The 21,151-nt window shown below is 54.7% G+C and overlaps 1 protein-coding gene and 1 long non-coding RNA gene across 2 annotated transcripts; one reads left to right on the plus strand and one right to left on the minus strand.

Annotated features, from left to right (window-relative positions):
• Positions 1-2,016: 2,016 nt before the first annotated feature.
• Gtf3c5 (general transcription factor IIIC subunit 5) lies at positions 2,017-17,619 on the minus strand. Its single transcript, XM_015497391.2, has 11 exons — positions 17,244-17,619; positions 14,913-15,132; positions 13,359-13,557; positions 9,197-9,392; positions 8,149-8,253; positions 6,989-7,103; positions 6,535-6,615; positions 6,254-6,351; positions 5,122-5,204; positions 4,243-4,385; positions 2,017-3,509 (listed from the first exon to the last, which is right to left on the minus strand). Exons 1-11 carry the CDS (start codon positions 17,394-17,396, stop codon positions 3,343-3,345), a joined length of 1,560 nt encoding a protein of 519 aa, XP_015352877.1. The 5' UTR covers positions 17,397-17,619; the 3' UTR covers positions 2,017-3,342.
• A 77-nt stretch (positions 17,620-17,696) lies between these two features.
• On the plus strand, positions 17,697-21,101 carry LOC125619625. Its single transcript, XR_007351146.1, has 2 exons — positions 17,697-20,557; positions 20,769-21,101. It is a non-coding gene; the product is annotated as an uncharacterized LOC125619625 (long non-coding RNA).
• Positions 21,102-21,151: the final 50 nt, after the last annotated feature.

Here is a 21,151-nt window from a genome sequence, read left to right on the forward strand (position 1 = left end):
GTGTCAAGAAGCATCCTGCAGGGCTGGGGCCATAGCTCAGCGGCAGAGCGCCTGCCTAGCATGTGTGAGGCCCTGGGTTCCATCCTCAGCACCACATAAAAATAAGCCAATAAAGGCAATTCTGTCCATCTCCAGCTACACAAAAAAAATTTAAAAAGAAAAAGAAAAGCCTCCTGCAATTGACTGAAACAAGCTACCAAGCTTGGAAGGAGAGACTGCCCACCCCATCCCTGGCCATTGCCAGAGCACCGTGTTAGACAAGTGGGCTTCCCGGTTCAGCTTTACCCAAGACAACCATTGCTCTTCACTTTCAATAGGGTGTTCAGCTACATGAGGGTCAGACCTGAGTGTGAAGCAGGCTTGGCCCCACTGCAGGCCAACCTGGTGGGCTCTGTGTGTGTGTGACGCAGGCTGGGGGAGGAGCTGCATTTTCCCACTTAGGATACTTTCTACCCCGACTTGGTCATGGCGCTGTAACCACATCGTTGGTCAAGGGACACTGCATTCTGGAAACTGATTAAGGGGAAAACAGATATTTACCTCTTTCCTGTCCAAATAGTATTTCAAGGTAATCAAATGGATAAGGAAGAATCCTTTAGTCTTCCAACCAGTAAATGCAGAGAGAACAGAATTCTTTTTTTAATATATATTTAGTTATATATGAGCACAATATCTTTGTTTATTTATTTTTATGTGGTGCTGAACCCAGTGCCTCACATGTGCAAGGCAAGCACTCTGTCACTGAGCCACAACCCCAGCCCCAGAAGTAACTACTTTGCCATCACTGAAGAAGTATTCAAGCCAGGCACGGTGGTGCACACTAGTTATCCCAGAGACTCAGGAGGCTGAGGCAGGAGGATTGCAAGCTCAAAGCCAGCCTTAGCAACTTAGAGAGGCCTTAAGCAGCTTCGTGAGAACCTATCTCAAAATAAAAGAATTTTAAAAGGGCTAGGGATGTGGCTCAGTGGTTGAGAGCCCCTGGGTTCAATCTCTGGTACCAAAAAAAAAAAAAAAAAAAAAAGTATCCAATTCAGGTGACTATTTGATCAGTAGCTGATAAAAACCACCAGGTGAAAGACCAACGGTCGGTGACACCTGGATGAACATACATCCTGTGTCTCCCTGGGGGTGTCGCCTAGGTGACTTCCTCTGGTTCTCGGGAAATAAGGGGGACAGCAGAGCATGACCAATGCCACCATAAGGAAGCAACCAGGCAAAGCCAGAGCAGGGACACTCCACAGGACAAACAGCCCTTTGCTTCCCACTGGAGTAACAGGAGGCCTGGACCGCGCGAGCTGTAAAGAGGGTTCTTCGGGCTGGTGGCTCGAGGCCCCAGAGCATGGTGCCAGCACACCTCAGCTCGTGGTGTGGGCTGTGAGCCGTCACTTTGTGGTGAAGGCAGATGGCAGAGAGGCGAACTTATCTGAACCATGACCCAAAAGCAAAAAGACATTTTTAAGGCAATCAGGGGAATGGGAATATGGAACGGGATTAGATACTAAGAAATTACTGGAGATTTGTTAGGTACTGTGATGGTTAACTTTATGTGTCAACCTGGCTGTGTCCAGACAACTGGTCAAATATTATTCTAGAGGCTTCTGTGAAGGTGTTTTTTGAACGAAATTAATGTTTAAATTGGGGACTTTAACAGATCACCCTCCGTGTGGGTGATGGGTGAGCCTCACCCAATCAGAGTTCACCTGCAGACCTGGCCTGAGCAAGGACCCTGCCAGCACACTGCCAGCCACTGCCGCCTGCAGTCGTGGGACCTGCTCCTCCACTGCCACGTGAGCCAGCTCCTAGATGTAAATCTCTGCCCACACGGGGCTGGACAGGTCTGCTCTCCTGGAGAAGCCCGAGCAGCTCACACGTAACTGCTGTTCAAATGCAGCAGCAGCTCTGAGCTGGAGCCGGGAAGCACGGGGCTCCTGAGGACGGACGCCAGGGAATCGACACAGAGAGACTGCACCACGGCCACCGCTGCACCATGAGCTTGCAAGTTGCTCAGCACTTATCTGACATTTTTCATAGTAAAAGATTTTATTTAAAAGGGAGGATTCCAGGAAGAAACCACCATACCTCTCACAATTTGATAGACCTTGGGAAGCCCTTCTAGTCGGGCAGACCTGAGGCAGGACCAGCCCTGTCCTAGGCTCTGGGGGAAGAGGGTAAGGCCTAGTTGTGCTGGGGGCCCCGTCCTAGTACCTCCCCAGATTTGCACAGGGACCAAGGTGCTCCTGGGAAGATGGGATCAGAACCCAGAGGCCCTCCCTGAGGACTGGGGTTAGTGATGCAGACGAAGTGGGAGTGGCCCCAGCGGAGACCTGGCAGAGGCCAGCTGCTCCTGAGGGAAACTGTGGCAAGGGGCTGGGCCAGGCCTGGGCGGCCTATCCTTAGGCAGGGGCCGTTTCCGCCTCTGGGCTGAGCTTCTCCCAGCTGCAGGGAGTGGGCCACCTGGCCTGCTTTCCCTGCGCAGCTGGCTCCCAGGCCTAGCCACTTGGGCTGAGCCACTGGGTTCCTGATGTTGTCATGGGAGGGGACTTCCCAGGAACTTGGTCAGCAGGATGGGGCTGGTCTGAGGCCTTTGGTTTTGAGACTAATGTGTCTCTATTTTGCCTGCCATGCTGCTGAAGGGACTCATAGCCACACAGAAAAGCAGGCCAAAGCCCATCCAGCTCAGGGCCTTGGTGTTGCTGCCCCGGGGCACAGGAGGCGGGCTCTGCAGGGACAGGAGAGTCCACACGGGGAAGCTGTGACACAACAAGAACTCTTTCTGGGAACTTCTGAAGATCATATCCATTTGGAAGTCAGGAACAAGCCTAGCCTTGGGCTACTCCCAATGTCCTCGTCTCACCCAAACGAGGGGCTTAGGCCGGTGCCAACTGTCCCAGAACTACCAGCACTTCACCGGGTGAGTGAAGGAACTACTGATGCACTATGGGAGCCCCGAGGGCAGTCTTTGGCCATCTGTGACGTGGACTGCGGTAGCTATCTCTGCCACCAGTCACGAGGCCCCTGCTGGGACGGCTGTGCCAGTGCACATCTCCACCGCTGGCTCTCCCTCAGCCAGAGGTCATGAGCACCAGTTCAGCCTGCCACACTCGGGCCTGTGTTATGAGTGCTGAAGCCAGGAATGTCTCCAAACATCCAGAGAAAAGGGTAGCACGGAGCAGCAGGCCACAGCCAGGGCCAGGGCCTGTCCTTCTGGGACTCCAGCTTTCCTCAGAGGGGCCTCTGGGGCCAGCCTTGCTACTGTGGATGACAGTGGGGACCACAGCTTGCTATGGCTCCCACACCAGGATGGACACCAGTCCCCTGGTCAGCCTGGGGATGAGGGTCTTGTCACACGTAGTCCAGAATCTCCGTCTCCATCTCGTTCTCACTCCCATCCGAGGGCTTGAAGTCCTCCTCTTCTTCTTCCTCTTCCTCTTCCTCCTCTTCATCTTCCCCAGACTCGAACATCAGCTGCCCTTTTGCACGGTCAGCTTTGGCTGGGCTGGAGAAGAGTGCTGGGCCAGGAGGAAATCACACAGTGTGTCCCATGTGGGCTTCGCAGGTGGCCCTCAACGGGATGCAGGGCTGCTGAGAGCCTGCTCCCCGTGCTAGGTACTGGCTGCTGTGGGAAGCACTGGGGGCCCAGGAAGCTGCAGTCTAACAAGCATCCCAGGGGACACGGAAGCAGGCAGGTTTGAAACCTCTGTCCCAGCAGAGCCACGGGTGGCCTCCAGGCCCACCTTCATCTCTGGGAGAGGTGTGCGGCCTTGACTGGATTCCCAAACGGGCTGTGTCCGTGACTTAAGCAAGACCACGAGCCTCTGTTCTGGCCCTATCCTGGGAAAAGCCCCAGAGGCCCCATCACCCTCCCAGCCTCCTCAAAGCATAGCCCAGCAAGTGCTGGCCCTGCTTCCCCAGTGGCCAGCCCTGACCCCAGTTGGGGAAGGAGCCTGGGAAGGCAGAGCAGCAATGGGCCACAGGCTCCTCCTGTCCCTGCTCCCCACAGTGGAAGAAGCCAGGGCAGAGTCAGCCCATCCACGGCTGGAGGATGGAGAAGAGGTCAGGGCATCAGGCAGAGGCCTTGGATTGGAGCCCCATCCTTGCCTGCTTCTGCCTTGGACCCAGGGCCCAAGGCCCAGGGCCATGACTTCCACCCAGGCAACCTCAGTTGGGACACTGGCACCTGGACTAGGTCCTGGTTCTCCAGGCCTCCCTCCCAGCTGGCCTCCCTTCACCCCATGCTCTTACCAGGCCTCTTAGAGCGGATGGTCTGCCGAATCATGATGGACATGGTGTCCCTCAGGTCATCGCTGGTCTTGGGAAGGCACCACCCATCCCGCTCTGTGCACAAGTCCTCTGCCCCGTCATTGCGGTGAATGATCTTCTGCAACCTGTGGGCAGGAAGAGGTGTGGGAAACTGGCAGGGTCTCTTTCAGGACGCTGGGGACAGTCTTGGCAGGGTCTCTCTCAGAGTGCAGGGGGCAGTCTTGGCAGGGTCTCTCTCAGGATGCAGGGGGCAGTTTTGGCAGGGTTTCTCTCAGGGTGCTGGGGATGATCTTGGCAGAGGTGGCACTGTGCTGAGCAACAGCCCTTGGTGTGGTCTGCAGGGCAGCCAGGCAGTGAGGTGGAGGGGCCACATGCTCCCAGCCAGGTCCTAACCTGCGAGACCCTGGCCCCAGCTGCACGTGAGCTGGGTGTGTGCCACACACACTTTTCTGGCAGGAGTCCGTTTTCTCAGATTAGAAGCCGTTTCACCTGCTGCCCCGTTACCTTTATCCCAGTGCCCCACTCCTCAGACTTTTTGGACATCACTAAGCACAAGTGGACCAAAGGTTCCTGGAATTCTGACTGGCTGTGGAGTTAGGACCTGTGTCACGGACCTCAGGTGGGCAATGGTAGGACTGCAGAGCAAGGGTACCCCAGACCACAGAGGCCCAGCCCTGGTACCAGGCACAGTCAAGGCTGGCACAGCTGGGGCCTGAGGCAGGGCCCTCAGCAACACCCACTCGAGTGCAGATCTTCTTGCTGAGAGCTCCATGCCAGCACCCAGGGGAAGGGCTGCAGAGACGCTGGTCCCCAGGGACGTCCCCACACTGCCCAGAGTCCCACAGGCCCCTGTGTACATACTCTTCCACGTTCAAATCACACAGCTGGTAGAACATCTGTCGATAGGGCGGCAGGGCCCCCTCCCGGAAAATGTAGACTGAGTCCTGGGGACAGGGAGAGAACGGCAGCTAGCCAGAGCCCGGGGCAGGCAGTGGGAAAGGCCCAGGCTGCAGGATCTGGGTCTCTCCAAGAGGCTGGTCACCAAGACCAGGGGGCAAACAGGCAGAGCTGGGGAGCAGATGTGACAGAGCCAGCTGACTCCCTGGGGGTTCTGGGAGAGCGGTAAGGAGGCCATGGGGAAGCCGCCAGCTTACAGCACGGGGCTGGCAGCAGCCCGTGCTGGCCTCTGCCCTCTGTGCCTTCCTTCAGGACCTGGCCATCCATTCCTCATCGACTGCTGCTTGCTGGTCACTCTATGTCCCCTGCATGCTGCCCTGATGTCTCAGGAGGAAGGCAGGGCTTCATGGGTTCTGGGGACAGGGACAACTGCCTGAGTTCTTGAGAGGAAGGAGGCTCCCTCAGGCTGGCACAGCCACCCTCACCCAGCAGAGTGCTAAGGTCTGGAACACCCAGCAGGCGGGGCGCAGGGGCCTGCGTGCTGCCCCTGCTAGCCTCACACTTACCCTCCCCCAGGCAGGCCTTCAGGGTGGGGCACCTGCTGGCCTCTCTAGGACCACCTCACAGCAACACAGCCCGGGAGTGGAAGGCTTAGGAAGTGCTGAGGGCTGCTAGATGACACCAGTGACAGTGTGCACCTGTGAGCTGGCCCCTCCCAGCTCCCAGCCAGCCTCCATTGGGCCCCAGAGCTCTGGTTTGGCTCTGCAGCACATGTGTGCCCGATGCCCACCACCCAGGTGGCAGCTACAGGCCTCTGTGGGGCCCAGGCTCATGAGGGGCAGCCACACACAGCTGCTGGATCAGATTTCCCTCTCGAGAGACTTGTCAACACCTCTCTGCCACGGGGCTCTCAATCCCCATGGCTCTGGGGGGTTCATACCCTGAGTTCTCACTCTCAGTTTCTGGAAGGTCCCAAGGCAGGCAGGCAGAGGACCACCTCAACCAAGCCATTCCCAGTGCCACCCACAATGCCAACCCTGCCCACAGCCTCCACCCCAGCCGGTGGGCTGCCCTCCTTGGGCTCTGGGACACCCACCTTGAGTTTGTACTTGTTGGAGGCCAATTTCCGGGGGCCGGCTATCCCCGACGGGCCCAGGCCTTGCTTCAGGTCATGCATGGTGACAAGCTGGGTGGCTGCACAGGGCAAGGACAGGGCTGAGGCAAACGGGCGGAGACTGCGAAGACCATCCAGCACACCCTCCTGTGCCACCAGGAGAAGGGCCAGTAGTACCCCGGAGTGAGCCCCATCCTGCCACCCCAGTGCCCACCACCCCAGTGTCCCTCCTGCTGGCTGCACGCATGGGCCTGGGCACTTACGTGTCTTCTTGACAGTGATGGGAAGGCTGTAGTTGTAGGTGCTGCGCTTTGCTTTGACAGGCATGTCACCGGAGCCATATCCTGCAGATGAGGGTGGGCATGTGGGAGGTGCCAGGCCCCCCGGATGGCAGCTAGGGCTTTATGGTTCACAGGCCAGCTCCTGTGAAAGCAGACCCAGGCCACCACACCATAGGGGAATGGGCACTGACACCCGTGGGGTCCTGCTGTGGTCCTGGGTTAGACACTTAGCAGGGCAGGCCTCATGTCACATGACCACAGGTCACTGTGGAACTGCAAACTAGGTTCTGTGGCTCAGAGATGAGGGTCAGCAGTGACAAGGACAAGCTAGGACCTTTGTTTCTGCTACTGTGACCCACAGACTCTCACACCAAAAGAGAAGGCTCAGGACAGAAGGCGGCAGAGGGGATGGGGAGCAGAGCTCTTCACAGCTCACCATACTTCATCCCACAGCGGAGTCGGAAGTCGAGGACTTGGTAAATCTTGGCCTCTGGGTGTTTTCGGGGGTCATATCCAAATCTAATCCATAGGCTCCTCCAGGGACCCGTTATCTGGAGACAGAAAAGGCAAGTATTAGGTGGGCCAAAACCCAAGTCCCTTGTGTCAGGGCAGGGACCAAACCCTGTGCTGAGGCAGCGGACCCTGAGAGCTGGGGACAGGACTCTGAACGCCCACCCTGCTCTGCATACGTGGGCTCAGTCACCTTGACAGGCACCCTGCCTCCAAAGCCTCAGGCTGCCCACCAATGGAGGTCACAGAGCATCTTCCTCCAGGTTCTGGGAGTCACCTGAGACCAGGAGCCCCTAACATGGGCTGGCACAGGGCCAAGTGCTAGCACTGTCCTGGTGCACAGGCCATCTTCTATCTGGGTGGTACCACTGAAGGACTTATGCTAAGACACCAATGCTAAGTGACAGATGGTGACTCTCCAGGGTCTGGAGTCCAACAGAACAAGAGAACTGGCTTTCCTTCTGCTCTCACCAAAGTCCTGGTCACATTGTATGCATCGTATGCAGCTCCCCCATACATGGGACCCTTGGCAGGTAAGATCCCTTTCCTCTGGCACCTTTGGAAACCTCAGTAATGCCACCTCGTCTCCATCCCCCTCCTGGGATGAATCTGCCCCACTCCGGTGCAAGGAGCTGAAGCAGGTGGCACTGTAGTTGGGGTCCAGGACCTGTGGCTAGATGGCTGAGGCCCCAGGTGGCCTTGCAGAACCTTGATGTGTCACATCACCTCTCTGAGCCTGGGCTTTTCCCTGGGGATGGGCCCCCAGTCTCACACAGCACCTGGTCCCTGAGAGCTCTCACTATCTGGTCATTCTACAGCACACAACCTTCACCCACGAGCCAGGGAGTTACTTCACCCTGAATCCTCCAGACAGGCCAAACGTTACTGGGGATTGTGAGTGCGTCGTGGACGTGGGCAGCTGGAAACCTCTCTAGTGGCTTTGACAAGCCATCTGGGGTGCAGGACAGGGGGAAGGGTGCCAGGAGACAGGGTCCCCTGCTCTGCTGTGGCTCTAAGACATCGTGTCAGGGATCAAGGATCACACTGGTGGGAACCGAGGGGAGCGTTGGGCTAGCTGACACTTACCATGTAGTAAGCCACGAAGGGAAGCAAGACCTTGAGCTTGTCAGGGTGGACGCTGATGTTGGCCTTGACAGCGTTTCGTGACCAGATGGGACGAATGTCAAATAGCTGGGGAGGGTCAAGGGCAGAGCCTATGGTAAGTACCAGTGGCCCCCACGCTCCTACCCAGCCCCAGCAGGCCCTTCCAGTGGGCAGCCATGGGAGCAGGCCATAGCACACAGGCACTCACCCACCTGCTGCTCAGTCACCCCTTCCCTCCTCCACCCCTCCCTCTCTGAGGCACAGATTGGAGCCTTGCATGTGCAGGTCCAACTATGGGGCCTGGGATCCTGGAACAGCCACAGGACATGGCCCTGTCCTCATACAGCTCACACTGCAGCAGGTGCAGGCCTGTGAGGGGGTGTGCTGGAGCCCCAGGACCCCACACAGCCCCAACCCGGAGGGTGGGTGCCTGGGCTGTGACACCACAAGGACAAGGAGCTGGTGCCACCTGATTCTTTCTGGTTGTATGTTTCTGCAATTTTTTTTTTCCTAACAAGCACAGTTTACTGTCACAATCAGAAAAATAGTTGGAAGAGGACAGCTGGAAACGCAGCGGGGCCGACCGTCTCTCAGCAGTGCCAGGGGACAGGGTGACTTCAGCTTAACCAGGGAAGCGGGCTGGTCGGGAGGACCCTGTCCCCACAGCACCACAGCCAGAGGACAAGTGTAGTGGCCGGCACCAGCTCCAGCTCCACCCGGGGCGGAGGCACCATGGGCACGTGGCTGCAACGGATCCAGGGCTGCCGGAAGGCCATGACGCCAGCTCCACGTGGGTCTCACTCAAGCACCACACCCTCCTGGCTACCCCAGGGGCCACTCGAGCACCCCCAGAACTCCCTGCCTCAGGACTGCAGAACTTGTGGGGCAGGCTTTCAGATGCTACATCTGGTGGTGAAAAGCTCCCGCGTACTACTGGGTAGCACAGCCAAGCCACAGTGCTAGGGGACGGGAGCAGCTGGGTAAACGGGGTCAGGGCAAGGGGCCCGTGGGCTGGCAGGGCACAGCCCACCTTCCTCAGCGCCTCCTCCACCTCCCGGTCTGCAGGGTTGGTGCAGGTCTTCTTCCATGTCTGCGCAGCAGCCTCCAGTGGCTGCACAGGAACCTCTGTGTCCTCGAAGTTGACAAAGATAGCATTGTGGGGGCGCCGGGCCCTGCTCAGGCCGATCAGGTTCTCACCTGAGAGTGGTGGGTTGTTGTAGCCTTCCCTGGGGCACAGAGGTTGGAGGAGAAGCACTTAGGCCTGGCCAGGCAGAGAGGGCCCATTGCTCCCTCTGCTGCCCACCTCCTGCCTCCTATGGTGGCTTCCAGCTGGGGCCATATGTCACCATGATTCTAACTGAGTTAGGAGTCACGCGTTGTTGACTGCAAAATCAGCAGGACTAGCCTGGAAGGCTCCCGAGAGGAGCGAGAGGGGCTCAACACCCTTGAGATGGAGGGTCCCTCAGGCTGGCCCTCCAGCCTGCCCGCACTCAGGGAGGGGCCGAGAGGCAGCGGCCAGCCCAGTGCACCCAGGAAGGCAACAGCACAGAACAATCGATAGCAGCCTGGGAAAAAAACAGGTTCTTTCCATCTGTGGAAAACCAATAAATCCCAAGGGAGGGAACACGGCCCAGGGATACTACCCCCCACCTCAGTCCACCCCTGAGGCTTGGAAACAGCTGCCTTCTGGGGCAGGACAGGGACTTGGGCTGCTCTCAGTGCCTGCAGACACAGCACAGAAGTGGTCCACTTCCTTCTTTTATATATTTGTTTGTTTCTGACTTTATGGGGCTGGGGCTCAGCGGTAGAGCGCTCATCTAGCATGGGCGAGGCCCTGGGTTCGATCCTCAGCACCACATAAAAATAAATAAAGGACTGTGTCCAACCCAACTAAAAAAAATTAATTAAAAAAAAGAGTAAATTGCTTGTGGGGGGAGGGGAACCACAACATTTCAGAAATATTTAAATTGTGTCACCACCTCCCCACTGAAATCCCACAGGGGTGGGGGGGGGCAGCTGGGGGGCTCCTGATGCATTATTCTGCACAAGGTTTCAGCAGGGAGCTGGTGCCACCTGATTCTTTCTGGTTGTATGTTTCTGCAATTTTTTTTTTCCCCTGTCACAATCAGAAAAATAGTTGGAAGGGGACAGGGGATTGACAGAGTAAATAGACTTGGGATATATCAATCAAAAGCAACGTGTACAGCCCTCCTCTGGCTCCTGAGTAGCTTTAGAGACAACTGAGGAAGCTGAAGGAGGCCCTACACGGGCGCCACGGCAGGAGAACCCTGAAATCTGCATGGTGCAGGACTCTGGTGCAGGTGTGTAGAGGGGCACAAAGTGGTTTCTTCAGGTAGCTGGGCCACCAGGCAAGAATGGGGACAGGTAGCGAGGGAGTGAGGGCAGTAGGAATCACTCCCAATGATCTAGACAGTTCTACTCTAACTTCCGACCATATTTTTTAAACTGTCTCCCTCCCTCCCTCCTTCCTTCCCTCCCTCCCTCCCATCCTCCTGCCCTCTCTCGCTTTCAAGATGGGGTCTTGGTATGTTGCCCAGGCTGCCACGAACTCCTGGACTCAAGTGATCCTCCTGCCTCTGGGACCACCAGCATGTGCCACTGTGCCCACCAGCATGTGCCACTGTGCCTGGCTCTTATCTTCCTATGGGCAGAGAATAATGCCCCTCTGAGGTTATGATCAAAGCCACTGCCACAGTCTAGGCCACACCCCACAAGCCCTTGGCCCTCGGATACCAGCTCTCGGTCCTTCCTTTGCATGTGCCAAATCCCTGGTCTGGAACGTTCTCCCAGATCTTCACCTGCCTGGCTCTGTCACTCAGACTTTGGTTTCCAACACCAGCTCCTCTTGAGCCCTCAGCCCACCCACCCGCCCAGCCACCAGTTATCTCCTTGAAGTCCCCGTCCATTTGCTCATGCTCCGCAGTCCCCACTCAAAACAGAGACTCACCCCACGGGGTCCCAGGGGGTCCACAGTAAGCACCTGCTCAGGATTTGTTGAAGGAAATGTTTAATTAGGAAAGGGGATTCTCCCGTCCTCCACCCTCTGGAGATGACCGTTCTGGGCCCACCTTGCATACTTTCCTATTTTCTAGGCTTCTATTATACACCACAATTTATTTTGATGCCTCAGAATGTGTTCTAGTGCCTGCCCTGATTCCAGGGAGGTGCCCGGACATGTGCCACTTGGTACTGGCAGTTGGCTCTCCAGAAGCTGCATAGATGGCAGATGTCGCCGCCTGTGGGCCACATTGCACATGCGCTTCTCCTTTGCATTTCTGCTGGTGCCAATCTTGCCCCCAATGCTTCCTAGTGAGGCCCAGATACTCTCAGAGCACCTCACTCAGGACCAGCTCTGTGTAGGCACCAATGTCACAGCAAAGAATGAAGCAGACCAAACTGTTCCTTTGGAGAACTCACACTAAGAGGAGAAATTTTTTTGCCAGGAGACAAAAGATCATGAGTTCAAAGCCAGTCTCAGCAAAAGTGGCTGAATGATGGGGCTGGGGATGTGGCTCAAGCGGTCGCGCGCTCGCCTGGTATGTGTGCGGCCCAGGTTCGATCCTCAGCACCACATACAAACAAAGATGTTGTGTCCGCCGAAAAAGAAAAATTAAAATTCTCTCTCTCTCTCTCTCTAAAAAATAAATAAATATTAAAAAATAAAAGACAGAGCTTGTTTAAAAAAAAAAAAGTGGCTGAATGCCCCTGAGCAATCCCCAGTACCAAAAAAAAAAAGTACACAAAAATAAGGTCAGTATGGCACTGAGCCCCAAGCAAGGCCTGAGGGATGGGCAAGACCAGGACTAGGTGCTTCCCACACAGCCTGGGGACCCTGGGTCTCAGCTTCCTCATTAGCAAAATGGAGTGATAGAGCCCTGGTGAGTCACACAGCCCAATACCCTGGGGATGCCAGGGACAGCAGCAGAGTAGGCGAGTGTCACCAATCTCAAGCAGGTGGTCTCAGACTCATGTTCTTTATTTTTTCCTACTCTATTCAGCTCTGGCTTTTCCACAAAGCAAATCCTACTTCTTCATTTCAATGTGTGGCTGGCCTCTAGGGAAAAACCAGCCTTTGATAATGCCCAGGCCTGCCTTTCCAACAACGCCCCGGTCTCTAATTATGTCAAGACCATCTGCGTTTGAGTTGCTGAGGTTCATCACGTAGGGATGTGCATATGGGGGAGGGCTGGGAGTCATCCCACCTGGGCTCCCCTCGGTGCAGAAGCCCGCCCAGAGCCTGTGCTCAGGAGCTCACACTCCAGGGTGACAGGACACAGACCACAGCCAAGTGCATAGTGAGCCATGTCCAGCAGAGGCACGGCCAGCTTGGGACGGCACAGGAGACGGTTGGGCTGGGCAGACTCAGAAGCAACCTCCAGCTGCAGGGGCAGACCTAAGGTGGCCAATAGCAAGGGTGAATGGGGCCAAAGTCCTGCAGATGAGCCTGGCAAAGGGAGATGACAGAGGCAGGATTGATCACAAGGATGGCTGTGAAGTCTGCCTGGGATGAAAGGGCCAAGGCCACAGGGAAGGCAGAGGAGGTGGAAAGGGCAGGGGTCAGAGTTGGGGTTCACAGGTAGTGTTGCTGCTGCTGACCCCAAGGTCCAGAGAGTGGCTAGTCAGCTATGATCAGGGGCCAGAACCACAGAGAATATTTCTCAGCGGGAACCCTCAAGTCCCACTGACAAGTTCTCTGTACTGTAGTGGTCCTTGGGAATGAGCCAGCCTGGGAATCACCAGGCTCATGCTATATTCGACACTGTGCTAATAAAATGTGCTTTTAAAATTTAATCCAACTCCTGGAATGGTGGCCACACCCCAAAACCCAGCAACTGGGGAGGCTGAAGAAGGAGGATCACAAATTCAAGGTCAGCCTGGGCAAGTTAGTGAGACCCTGTCCCAACATAAAATATAAAGACTATGGATGTAGCTCAGTGGCAGAGCACTTGCCTAACACGCATGAGGCCCTGGGTGCCATCCCCACTACTGAGAAAAAAAAAAAAGAAGAAAGAAACAAAGGAAGAAAGGAATTTAACCCAAGAGCTACTATTGTCAGTGGGAATCTGAGGCTGAGAGGCATGCCTGAGGCCTCCTGTCATGAGTCCTTGGACCCAGGCCCTCTGGCCGCAGGGCTCTCTGTCCCCAGCCCTGCAGTGGGGCAGGGTCCTTACCGGTGCTGCGTCTCGGGTCGATAGAAGTAGTCCACTGGGGTGTCCAGGCGGGAGAAGATGGGTGGGGGGATGTAGAGCGGCAGCTCTTGGTGGAAGAACACCTCCTTCTCGGGCCTGAGCAGGAGCACTTTGTCATACATCGACATGTGCCTACCGCTGGCTTCCGTGTGCACGGCCAAGTACTGGAAGTCAGACATTCCTAGAAAGAGAAGAGGACAGATGGCAGACACCATGGCCAGGGACACTCACCTAGGACCTGGCAGCTGCCACACAACACCCTTATCCCCCCAGGGAGGATGGAGGTGGGAGATAAAGCAGCATCCTCCCACACTCCCCGCACTCTGAATCACTGCCCGTAAAAGCGACTGGGGTGGGGGGCAGGGTGGTGCTTCTTAACTTGTGGAAGAAACACCTGGGACCCACCTTCTACCAAGTTCGGAGGCTAATGCTGCCAGTCCAGGGCCACTAAGCAGCACAGGCTGGCTCAATTAGAGAGAGAAATGTCAAGTGTGGTATCTCAGGGACCACGAGGAGAGGATGCCCCCTCTCTGAGGAACACGGCTTCCACAGTGTGACTGGCATCCCAGTGCAGCCAAGTGACCCCAGCTCTGCTCTGCTTTGGTCTCCTCTCCACTTCCCATTTTCCCCTTCAACTTCCCTTTTCCCTCCTCAATCTTTAATACTGGAATCTGTAACTTCTGGCATTTCTAAGGCTTATTGGAAATCTGCCATGCGCCTCCTGTGTGCCGGGCCCAGCCCTTTAATAAGCACCATCTCCAGAATCTTCTCAAGGCCTAAGGAACTCAGGGCTCTGCAGTCCCCTTGAACAGGCAAGGAGGCAGAGACTGAGGGAAGCAAGTCATCTGCCCAAAGAACCTGGAAGAGCCCAGAGAGGCCCAACTCCAAAGCCTGTGCTCTTTCTTACCCCACCTCCCCAGGCCCCACTTATGGCCCCTCCAGGGGCTTCCTGTAATTACCAGCCTGACTCCAGAGGGGAGGCAAGAGCAACACCATCAAGACCAAGATGCTGATCCAGAACACTGGGCACAGATTAGGCCTGCCCTCCAGGCTGATCTGGCCCACAAGGTGGCTTCACTAACACTCAGAGTCCTGGCTTCTCTTAAGAATACAGAAGAGGGCTGGGGATGTGGCTCAAGGCGTAGCACGCTCGCCTGGCATACGTGTGGCCCGGGTTGGATCCTCAGCACCACATACAAACAAAGATGTTGTGTCCGCCAATAACTAAAAAATAAATATTAAAAAAAAATTCTCTCTCTTAAAAAAAAAAAAAAAAGAATACAGAAGAGTGGACAGTGACGTGCCTCCAGCCCCCAGGGGAGTGCTGGCTGGAGGAAGGAAGGTAGCCTTCAGGACAGTGCCTGTGCTCTGCTGCTCCACATAGGCCAGCCCCCAGGCCGGGGCACATGCTGGCAGCTGTAACTATGAATATTTCTAAGGCTTGCTGGTAATTTGCAATGTGCATTTCACTGGGCAGATGACCCACATGCCTCCAGAGCAGGCCTGATAACCCAATGCCTCAGAGATGTCAATTACCCTGAAATTTGTAAATGGTAGAAACGACGCCCAGGATCTCCATGTCAAACTCGACCTTGGAGTAGGCCTCCACCCCCGGCACTCCTCTCTGCCGCCTGGTCCTCTTCCTGATCCGGAGCAGCAGGCTGCTGGTACTGAACCTGTTGGCACACACTGGGTGGCAGTATGGGTCCTTGGGTCGGAAGTACAGCTCCAGCCTCTTGGTGGGGTCTGTATAGATCTGCAGTGAGGGGAGGGAGACAGGGAAGCAGAGGGCAGCTGAGCAGCCAGTGGTTGGTGACTGAGGAAGGTCAGAAGGCTCATGTTCCATGATGCGCTGTTAGTTCCAAAAGGCTCATTTTCTAAACCCAAGCAGCTCAATCTCTTATCTAGTAGAGAAAAGAAGGGTAAATAGTCTCCCTCCTTCTAAGGGCTTATAAAGATAACAACTTCCAATTAATAAAAGCCACCATCTATCAAGTGCCTCTTCAGTGGGGGCATAATGTGACTCTTCTGGCAACACTATCACCCTTGTTTGCCTTTGAGGTAACAAAGGCTTATGGGGTTGGGCGATTTGTCAACACTACCTACTCCAGGAACCATGCACCCTGCCAGAACTGATTATGGTTTTCAGTCTCATATGCAAATATGTCTAGGTCCAAAGAAGATTAAATTAGTACTTGTCTCTGAGGAGCAGTCACCTACAACTTTCAAAGCAAACCTTAAGAATAGTACCCACCTTCCAGGAGTATTACAATAATTAAATTAATTAGGTGTAAAGCACTCCTCCTCATGCCTACCTCAGGGTAAACACTGTAATTTAAGTCTGAATGAGAGTTTGCCCCATACTGGGAAAGAGGAACTCAGTGTGCCTTTGGAAGCAAGGGATGAGACCATCTGCAAGCTGGCCTGCTGGCTGCCCAGCACCCCAGACAGGGTGTGGCCCTCAGGAAATGCTCAGGAACTCTCTAAGAACAATGGTTACAAGAGCCTCAATCCTTGGGAATCCCGTTCTCATAAAACACATTTCTCTGAGTCCTGATGGAGTGGAAATGAATGCAGATGTGGGCCTGAATAGAGGTGGTGCTCAAGAAATATGAGTAGAACTGATGTCTGATGAAGGGGTGCACTTCCCAAGGGGCTCACACGTGGTTTAGAGTCAGACACACAGGAGTTAAGTCCTTGTTGTGTCATTCAAGAGATACTGAACCTAACCTTTCTTACCTGCCTTTAAGAAATAGGAATTAAAACATAGTATCTAACTCATTAGAGTGTTATGAAATTCAATCATACATTTGACAAAAATTAAGAAGAATCAGGCACTCATAAATATTAGGAGTACAGAAGTCAAGGAGAGAGGTTCCTGCTCTTAGGGAGTTTACAGCCTCAGTGCCAAGGAGCTGAGACAGACAATAAATGTCAAAACAAAATTTCAGACTGGAATTAAAGTTATAGTGTTCAGAGAAAACCTCTCTAAAGAACAGACATTTCAAGATGTAGTTCATGTAAAGAATACAGAGAGCCTCATTCCCAACTGCCCCAACTTGCTGTGTGACCCTGAATAAACTATATCAGTCCCTTGTAAAATGCAGCCACTAGCCAGGCACAGCGCTGGATGTCTTCACCTGGAAGCTACCAGGTATATGGTATGTTTGCTACTGGAAGGTTGAGGCAGGATGGAAAGGTGAGGCCAGCCTGGGCAATTTAGTAGAAACTCTGTTCAAAACAAAAATTTTAAAGGGCTGGGGATGTAACTCAGTGATAGAGTGCTTGCTTGTCTACCATGCCTGAGGTCTTGGGTTCAACCCCCAGTACCACCAAAACCACAAATAAATAAATAAATAAATAAAGCGCAGGTCCGACCCTACACCCTCGTAGGCTCTACGGTGGGTGGAATTTAATTAAAGTACCAGAACGTGCCTGGCACAGACTAAGAGGTCAGCTCATGCACCTCTAAGCCCAGGGGCGGGCAGGCAGGTAGGCAATTCTTAATCCGGGGCGGGGGGGGGGGGGGGTTGGGCCTTGCTCTCTACTCCGGAGCAAAAGGACCAGGCGGCTCAGCACAGGCCGCGGGGCGGCGGCTTGGTCACGTTCGCGGCGCGGATGCCGAGGGTGCTGTTCTTGCCCGGAGACGGGACGGAAGAGGGCCCAGGACCTCTCCTAGATCCTCCCCACAGCGTCCCTTGGGTGCTGAGCGCGCCCAGGGCCCGCGTCTACGAAAACCCGCCCACTGGCCGCAGGCCCCGCCTCCGTTGCCAGGGAAACCACATTTCCCATCGAGGCCCCGCCCCTTCAGCCACTGTCTCTCGACTCGGTCCCTCCCCCGCTGTTCAGAAGAGTCCCCGCTCATACTCGGGAGACGCCTTCCTCGCCGCCCAGAGTCGGTAGCATCTTGGCCACGTCGCGCACCACGCCCGGGTACTCCACGCACACCAAGCGCCGCTCCCGCCGCAGATCCACAGGGACCGCGGCCCTCGGCCCCACATCAGTCTTCTCCGCCGCCATCCTTGCACGCCTAGGCGGACCCGCCACGGTCCGTCCCTCAAAACGCTCCCAGAGGCCTCGCCTCAATGGTTCCGTGAAGAAATCATTCCGGCCTCCCTCGCCTGTCGCGTATCCTTAAAGCCTCAGGTTCAGAAAGGCTCCAAGGCCTCAGGCAGCAAACGCCCCGGGCTAACCGCGGAGACTTTGGAGTGAACCACAGCAGCGTCTTGGACTTTTTGTTTAAAACGAAGAGGGCTGGTCCGAGGGGCGGGGCCGGGGCTCGTCTCTCCCACCAGCTAGCCCGGGACCCGGAGGATTTTAAGACACCACCCTCGACTTTAGCCAATGAGAAGCCGGGGGCTGAACTGAGATCTTAGCCAATGAGGAGTCCGGAAGAAGTCAGTTTCCGCCCCTTCCTCGCTCCGGTATTAGCCAATACGGAACCAGGACTTGCTCTCTTCCGCAGATCCCACCCAGTAAGGGCTTGGGGGCGGGCCTTGGGCTTCTGGCACGCCCCCTGCTGTGGAGAAGAGTCGCCGCGGGCAGTGTTCGAGCCGATCCCGAGTCCGCCGGGCGTCGTGGAGTGGCGCTCGCCTCGTCTCCCGCACGCAGATCCCGAGCTCTGGGCAGGGCGCTGGCGTCCTCTTACTAGACTGCTAAGCCCCTGCCGTGTGCTGGCACGCTTCCGACCCGGCGGGGAAGATGGGCGAGACTCCGGCTGGCGCGGGGTCCCGAAGCCCAGCGGAGCGGGCCGAAGGGTCGGAGGCCGGACGGCTGGGAGAGGACGTGCCTGGCGACTTGGCCTTTTCGGAGTGAGGCCCGGACCCCGTGAAGGGCTTTCGGCGGGAGCACTATGGCCGTTTTGTATTCAAAAGAACTCTCGTGTGGTGTGGGGAGTGTGTCCGAGGGCGAGAGGGGGTTCGGGCCAGCCAGCCGAAAAGCCGCGGGATCCTGGCGGAGACGCTCAGGCCGGGGGCCAGGGAAGTAGCCCGGGGAGTGGAAAGAAGGGACTAGATTTGAGGATGTCAGGAGAAAAAAATCAAGAAACCCTTTGGGTATGGGCACCCCCGATTTTTGAAATGATTTCTGAATTACTCGTCGTTGTGGATGGATTTAAGAAGGCAGAACAAGGCCGGGCGAGGTGGTACAGCCTGTAATCCCAACAACATTGGGAGACTGAGGCGGGAGGATCGCAAGTTTCAGACCATCCTAGATGACTTAGTGAGACCTTGTCTCCAAATAGAAAGGGCTGGGGGTGTGTCTCAGGGTAGAGTGTCCCTGGGTTCAATCCCCCGGTACGCACAAAAAGGGCTGGGGGAGGAAACGGCAAAGTTTGGGCCACCAAATACATTCCAAAAGGAAAACAGCATGACTCCATGTGCAGTATGTCAGCCGAGAACCTCAGATCTTGGAAGCAGGATCCCCTGTGAGCAAAATGAGAATCAGCCAGCAAAGGGTGATGGGTGAGCCAGAAGAAAACCATGCATTTCAACAGAGCTGCCTACTAGGGTGCAGCAGACCTGGCCTGCCTCTGCAGGGGAGACTTGTGCATTCAGCCACAACAAAAGGGGTTCTGTGTAGTGAAGCCAGGGTTCTCCTCCAGAATTTTCCTGACCTTGAGATAAAATTTTCTTTCAAGCTTCTCATGTCCTTTTTTTCTCATTTGGTGCTCTCCAAACAGTCATATGATGACTTTTTTTTTTTTTTCTAGAAAGGAGAATCTGAATAACATGCATATTTTACCCCTGCTTGCAGTTGTAAATTAACAAATCGGATTTACACCAGACCCCTGTGAGTCTGGTACATATGAGTCAGTCTCAAAGCCTTTGTCACTATCAATAGAGCTGACATAAAATATTGGATGCACATTGATGCAATATTTGTTGTTTTGCAAAATACAGCTCCCCTACCTATGGCTGTGGAAGCAATTGAGTTTCTCATCTTGCAAAGCTGATTCCAAACTACCTGGAACTTTAGTGAGCCTGCTCTTCAATCTGATGGTCCTCTAGTTTTTTTCTGTTTAATCTCCTCTTGGGGAAGCAAGAATGATTTTTCTAGGTTGAAATCTCACTCTGTCCCTGTCGCTAGTGACTCCCCCACAACTTCTCCCTCCCACACCTGGTCAACTTCTCCTCAATCTTTAAGTTTCTGCTTAGACTTCACCTTGACCCTGAAAGTTAGGTTGGCGCTATTTTCTGTGTTTCTGGCACCCAAATGCACCCCATCATGGAACCTGGTCTTGTTTTTTTACTGGCTGTTCTGTTCCACTAAGCAGCAGCTTCCTGAGGGCAGAGACTGTCTGGTTACCCAGTGTCTTCACAGGGTGTGGCACAGAGCAGCTGCTCAGGAAAGGTTTTCTGAATGAGTGGACGAGGCCTGTGGCTCATTCCAACCTAAAATGCAGTCCAGCCCCTGGGTTAGGGGATGGCCACGGGGGTACTCAATCAGGGCTCATCCAGTAGAATAATGTCCCCAAAGTCCACAGGAACCAAGGACAGAATAAAGGATTGAGGGGAAAACAAGGGCCAACCTCAGAGCATCAGACCAAGCTTCTGGAGGACAGAGAATTGGTCCTGTCTGGGACCCAAGCAGGGAGGTCAGAGAGGCCAAGAAACATTAGGAACCAGGTTAAAGGAGGCACCATGCACACAGGCACCATTTAGTAAATGTTCCCTACTATGTGCTGGACCTTGTGCTTGGCTTAGACAATGCAGCCAAGAGACCACAGACCCTGCCTCCATCCATATTTGACTAGCAGAGACAGCTACCAAATAAAAGGTAGCTCAGTAGTAGAGCACTCCCTTAGCATGTAAGAAGTCCTGGGTTTGATTCCCAGCACCATCCCCCAAGGGAAAAAGAATCCACCTGTCATAATACCAAGTAATGCAGCATTAAGGAAAACCCAGGCCCAGTACATTGCTCTGTTTTTCCAACAGGCCTCAGCCCCCTCCTGCAAACCCAGGAGTTCATACAGTAAGCTCTTAAACAGACTTCTGTGCTGTGGGCTTAGAAGACAAGCACCAAACTAACCTCACAAGGTCAAGATGAAGTCTAAGCTGAAACCTAAAGAATGAGGAGCAGTCAGCCAGGTGAGGGAGGGACACTAAATAGCAGCAGCCTTTGCTTGTTCAGGCTCAGCCCCTCCTTGGCAGCTGGGGCACACTGGTGTGGGAGCGGGTGGGGTATGGGCACCCCCGATTTTTGAAATGATTTCTGAATTACTCGTCGTTGTGGATGGATTTAAGAAGGCAGAACAAGGCCGGGCGAGGTGGTACAGCCTGTAATCCCAACAACATTGGGAGACTGAGGCGGGAGGATCGCAAGTTTCAGACCATCCTAGATGACTTAGTGAGACCTTGTCTCCAAATAGAAAGGGTTGGGGGTGTGTCTCAGGGTTCTGCACCCTCCACCGCAGCCTCAAGCACTAAGGTCATGCCAGACCCAGCCCTTGGCTGTCCTGTGTCCAACTGATGTACTGATCATATACTGACCTGGGGGAGGACAGACTGCTGTTCTGCCCTCACAGTGACCCAGGACAGTGGAAAGGAACTGGTGGCTGATTGGCAAAGTCGAATCCCACAGGCAAGAGTGGTGGGAAAGCCATCTGGTACTTCTGACCACTGTAATCTCCCCTGTTTGTCTTCTAGCCAGGGCCATGAATGCTGAATGACATCAGGGGACCCCCTTCAGTGGTAGTACTGGAATATGTATCCTTTTTTTTTTTTTTTTTTAAGAAAGAGTGAGAGAGGGAGAGAGAGAAAAAAAAATTTTAATAT

Source organism: Marmota marmota, unplaced genomic scaffold (assembly GCF_001458135.2).
Source record: "Marmota marmota marmota unplaced genomic scaffold, marMar, whole genome shotgun sequence".
Taxonomy (NCBI): Eukaryota; Metazoa; Chordata; class Mammalia; order Rodentia; family Sciuridae; genus Marmota; species Marmota marmota.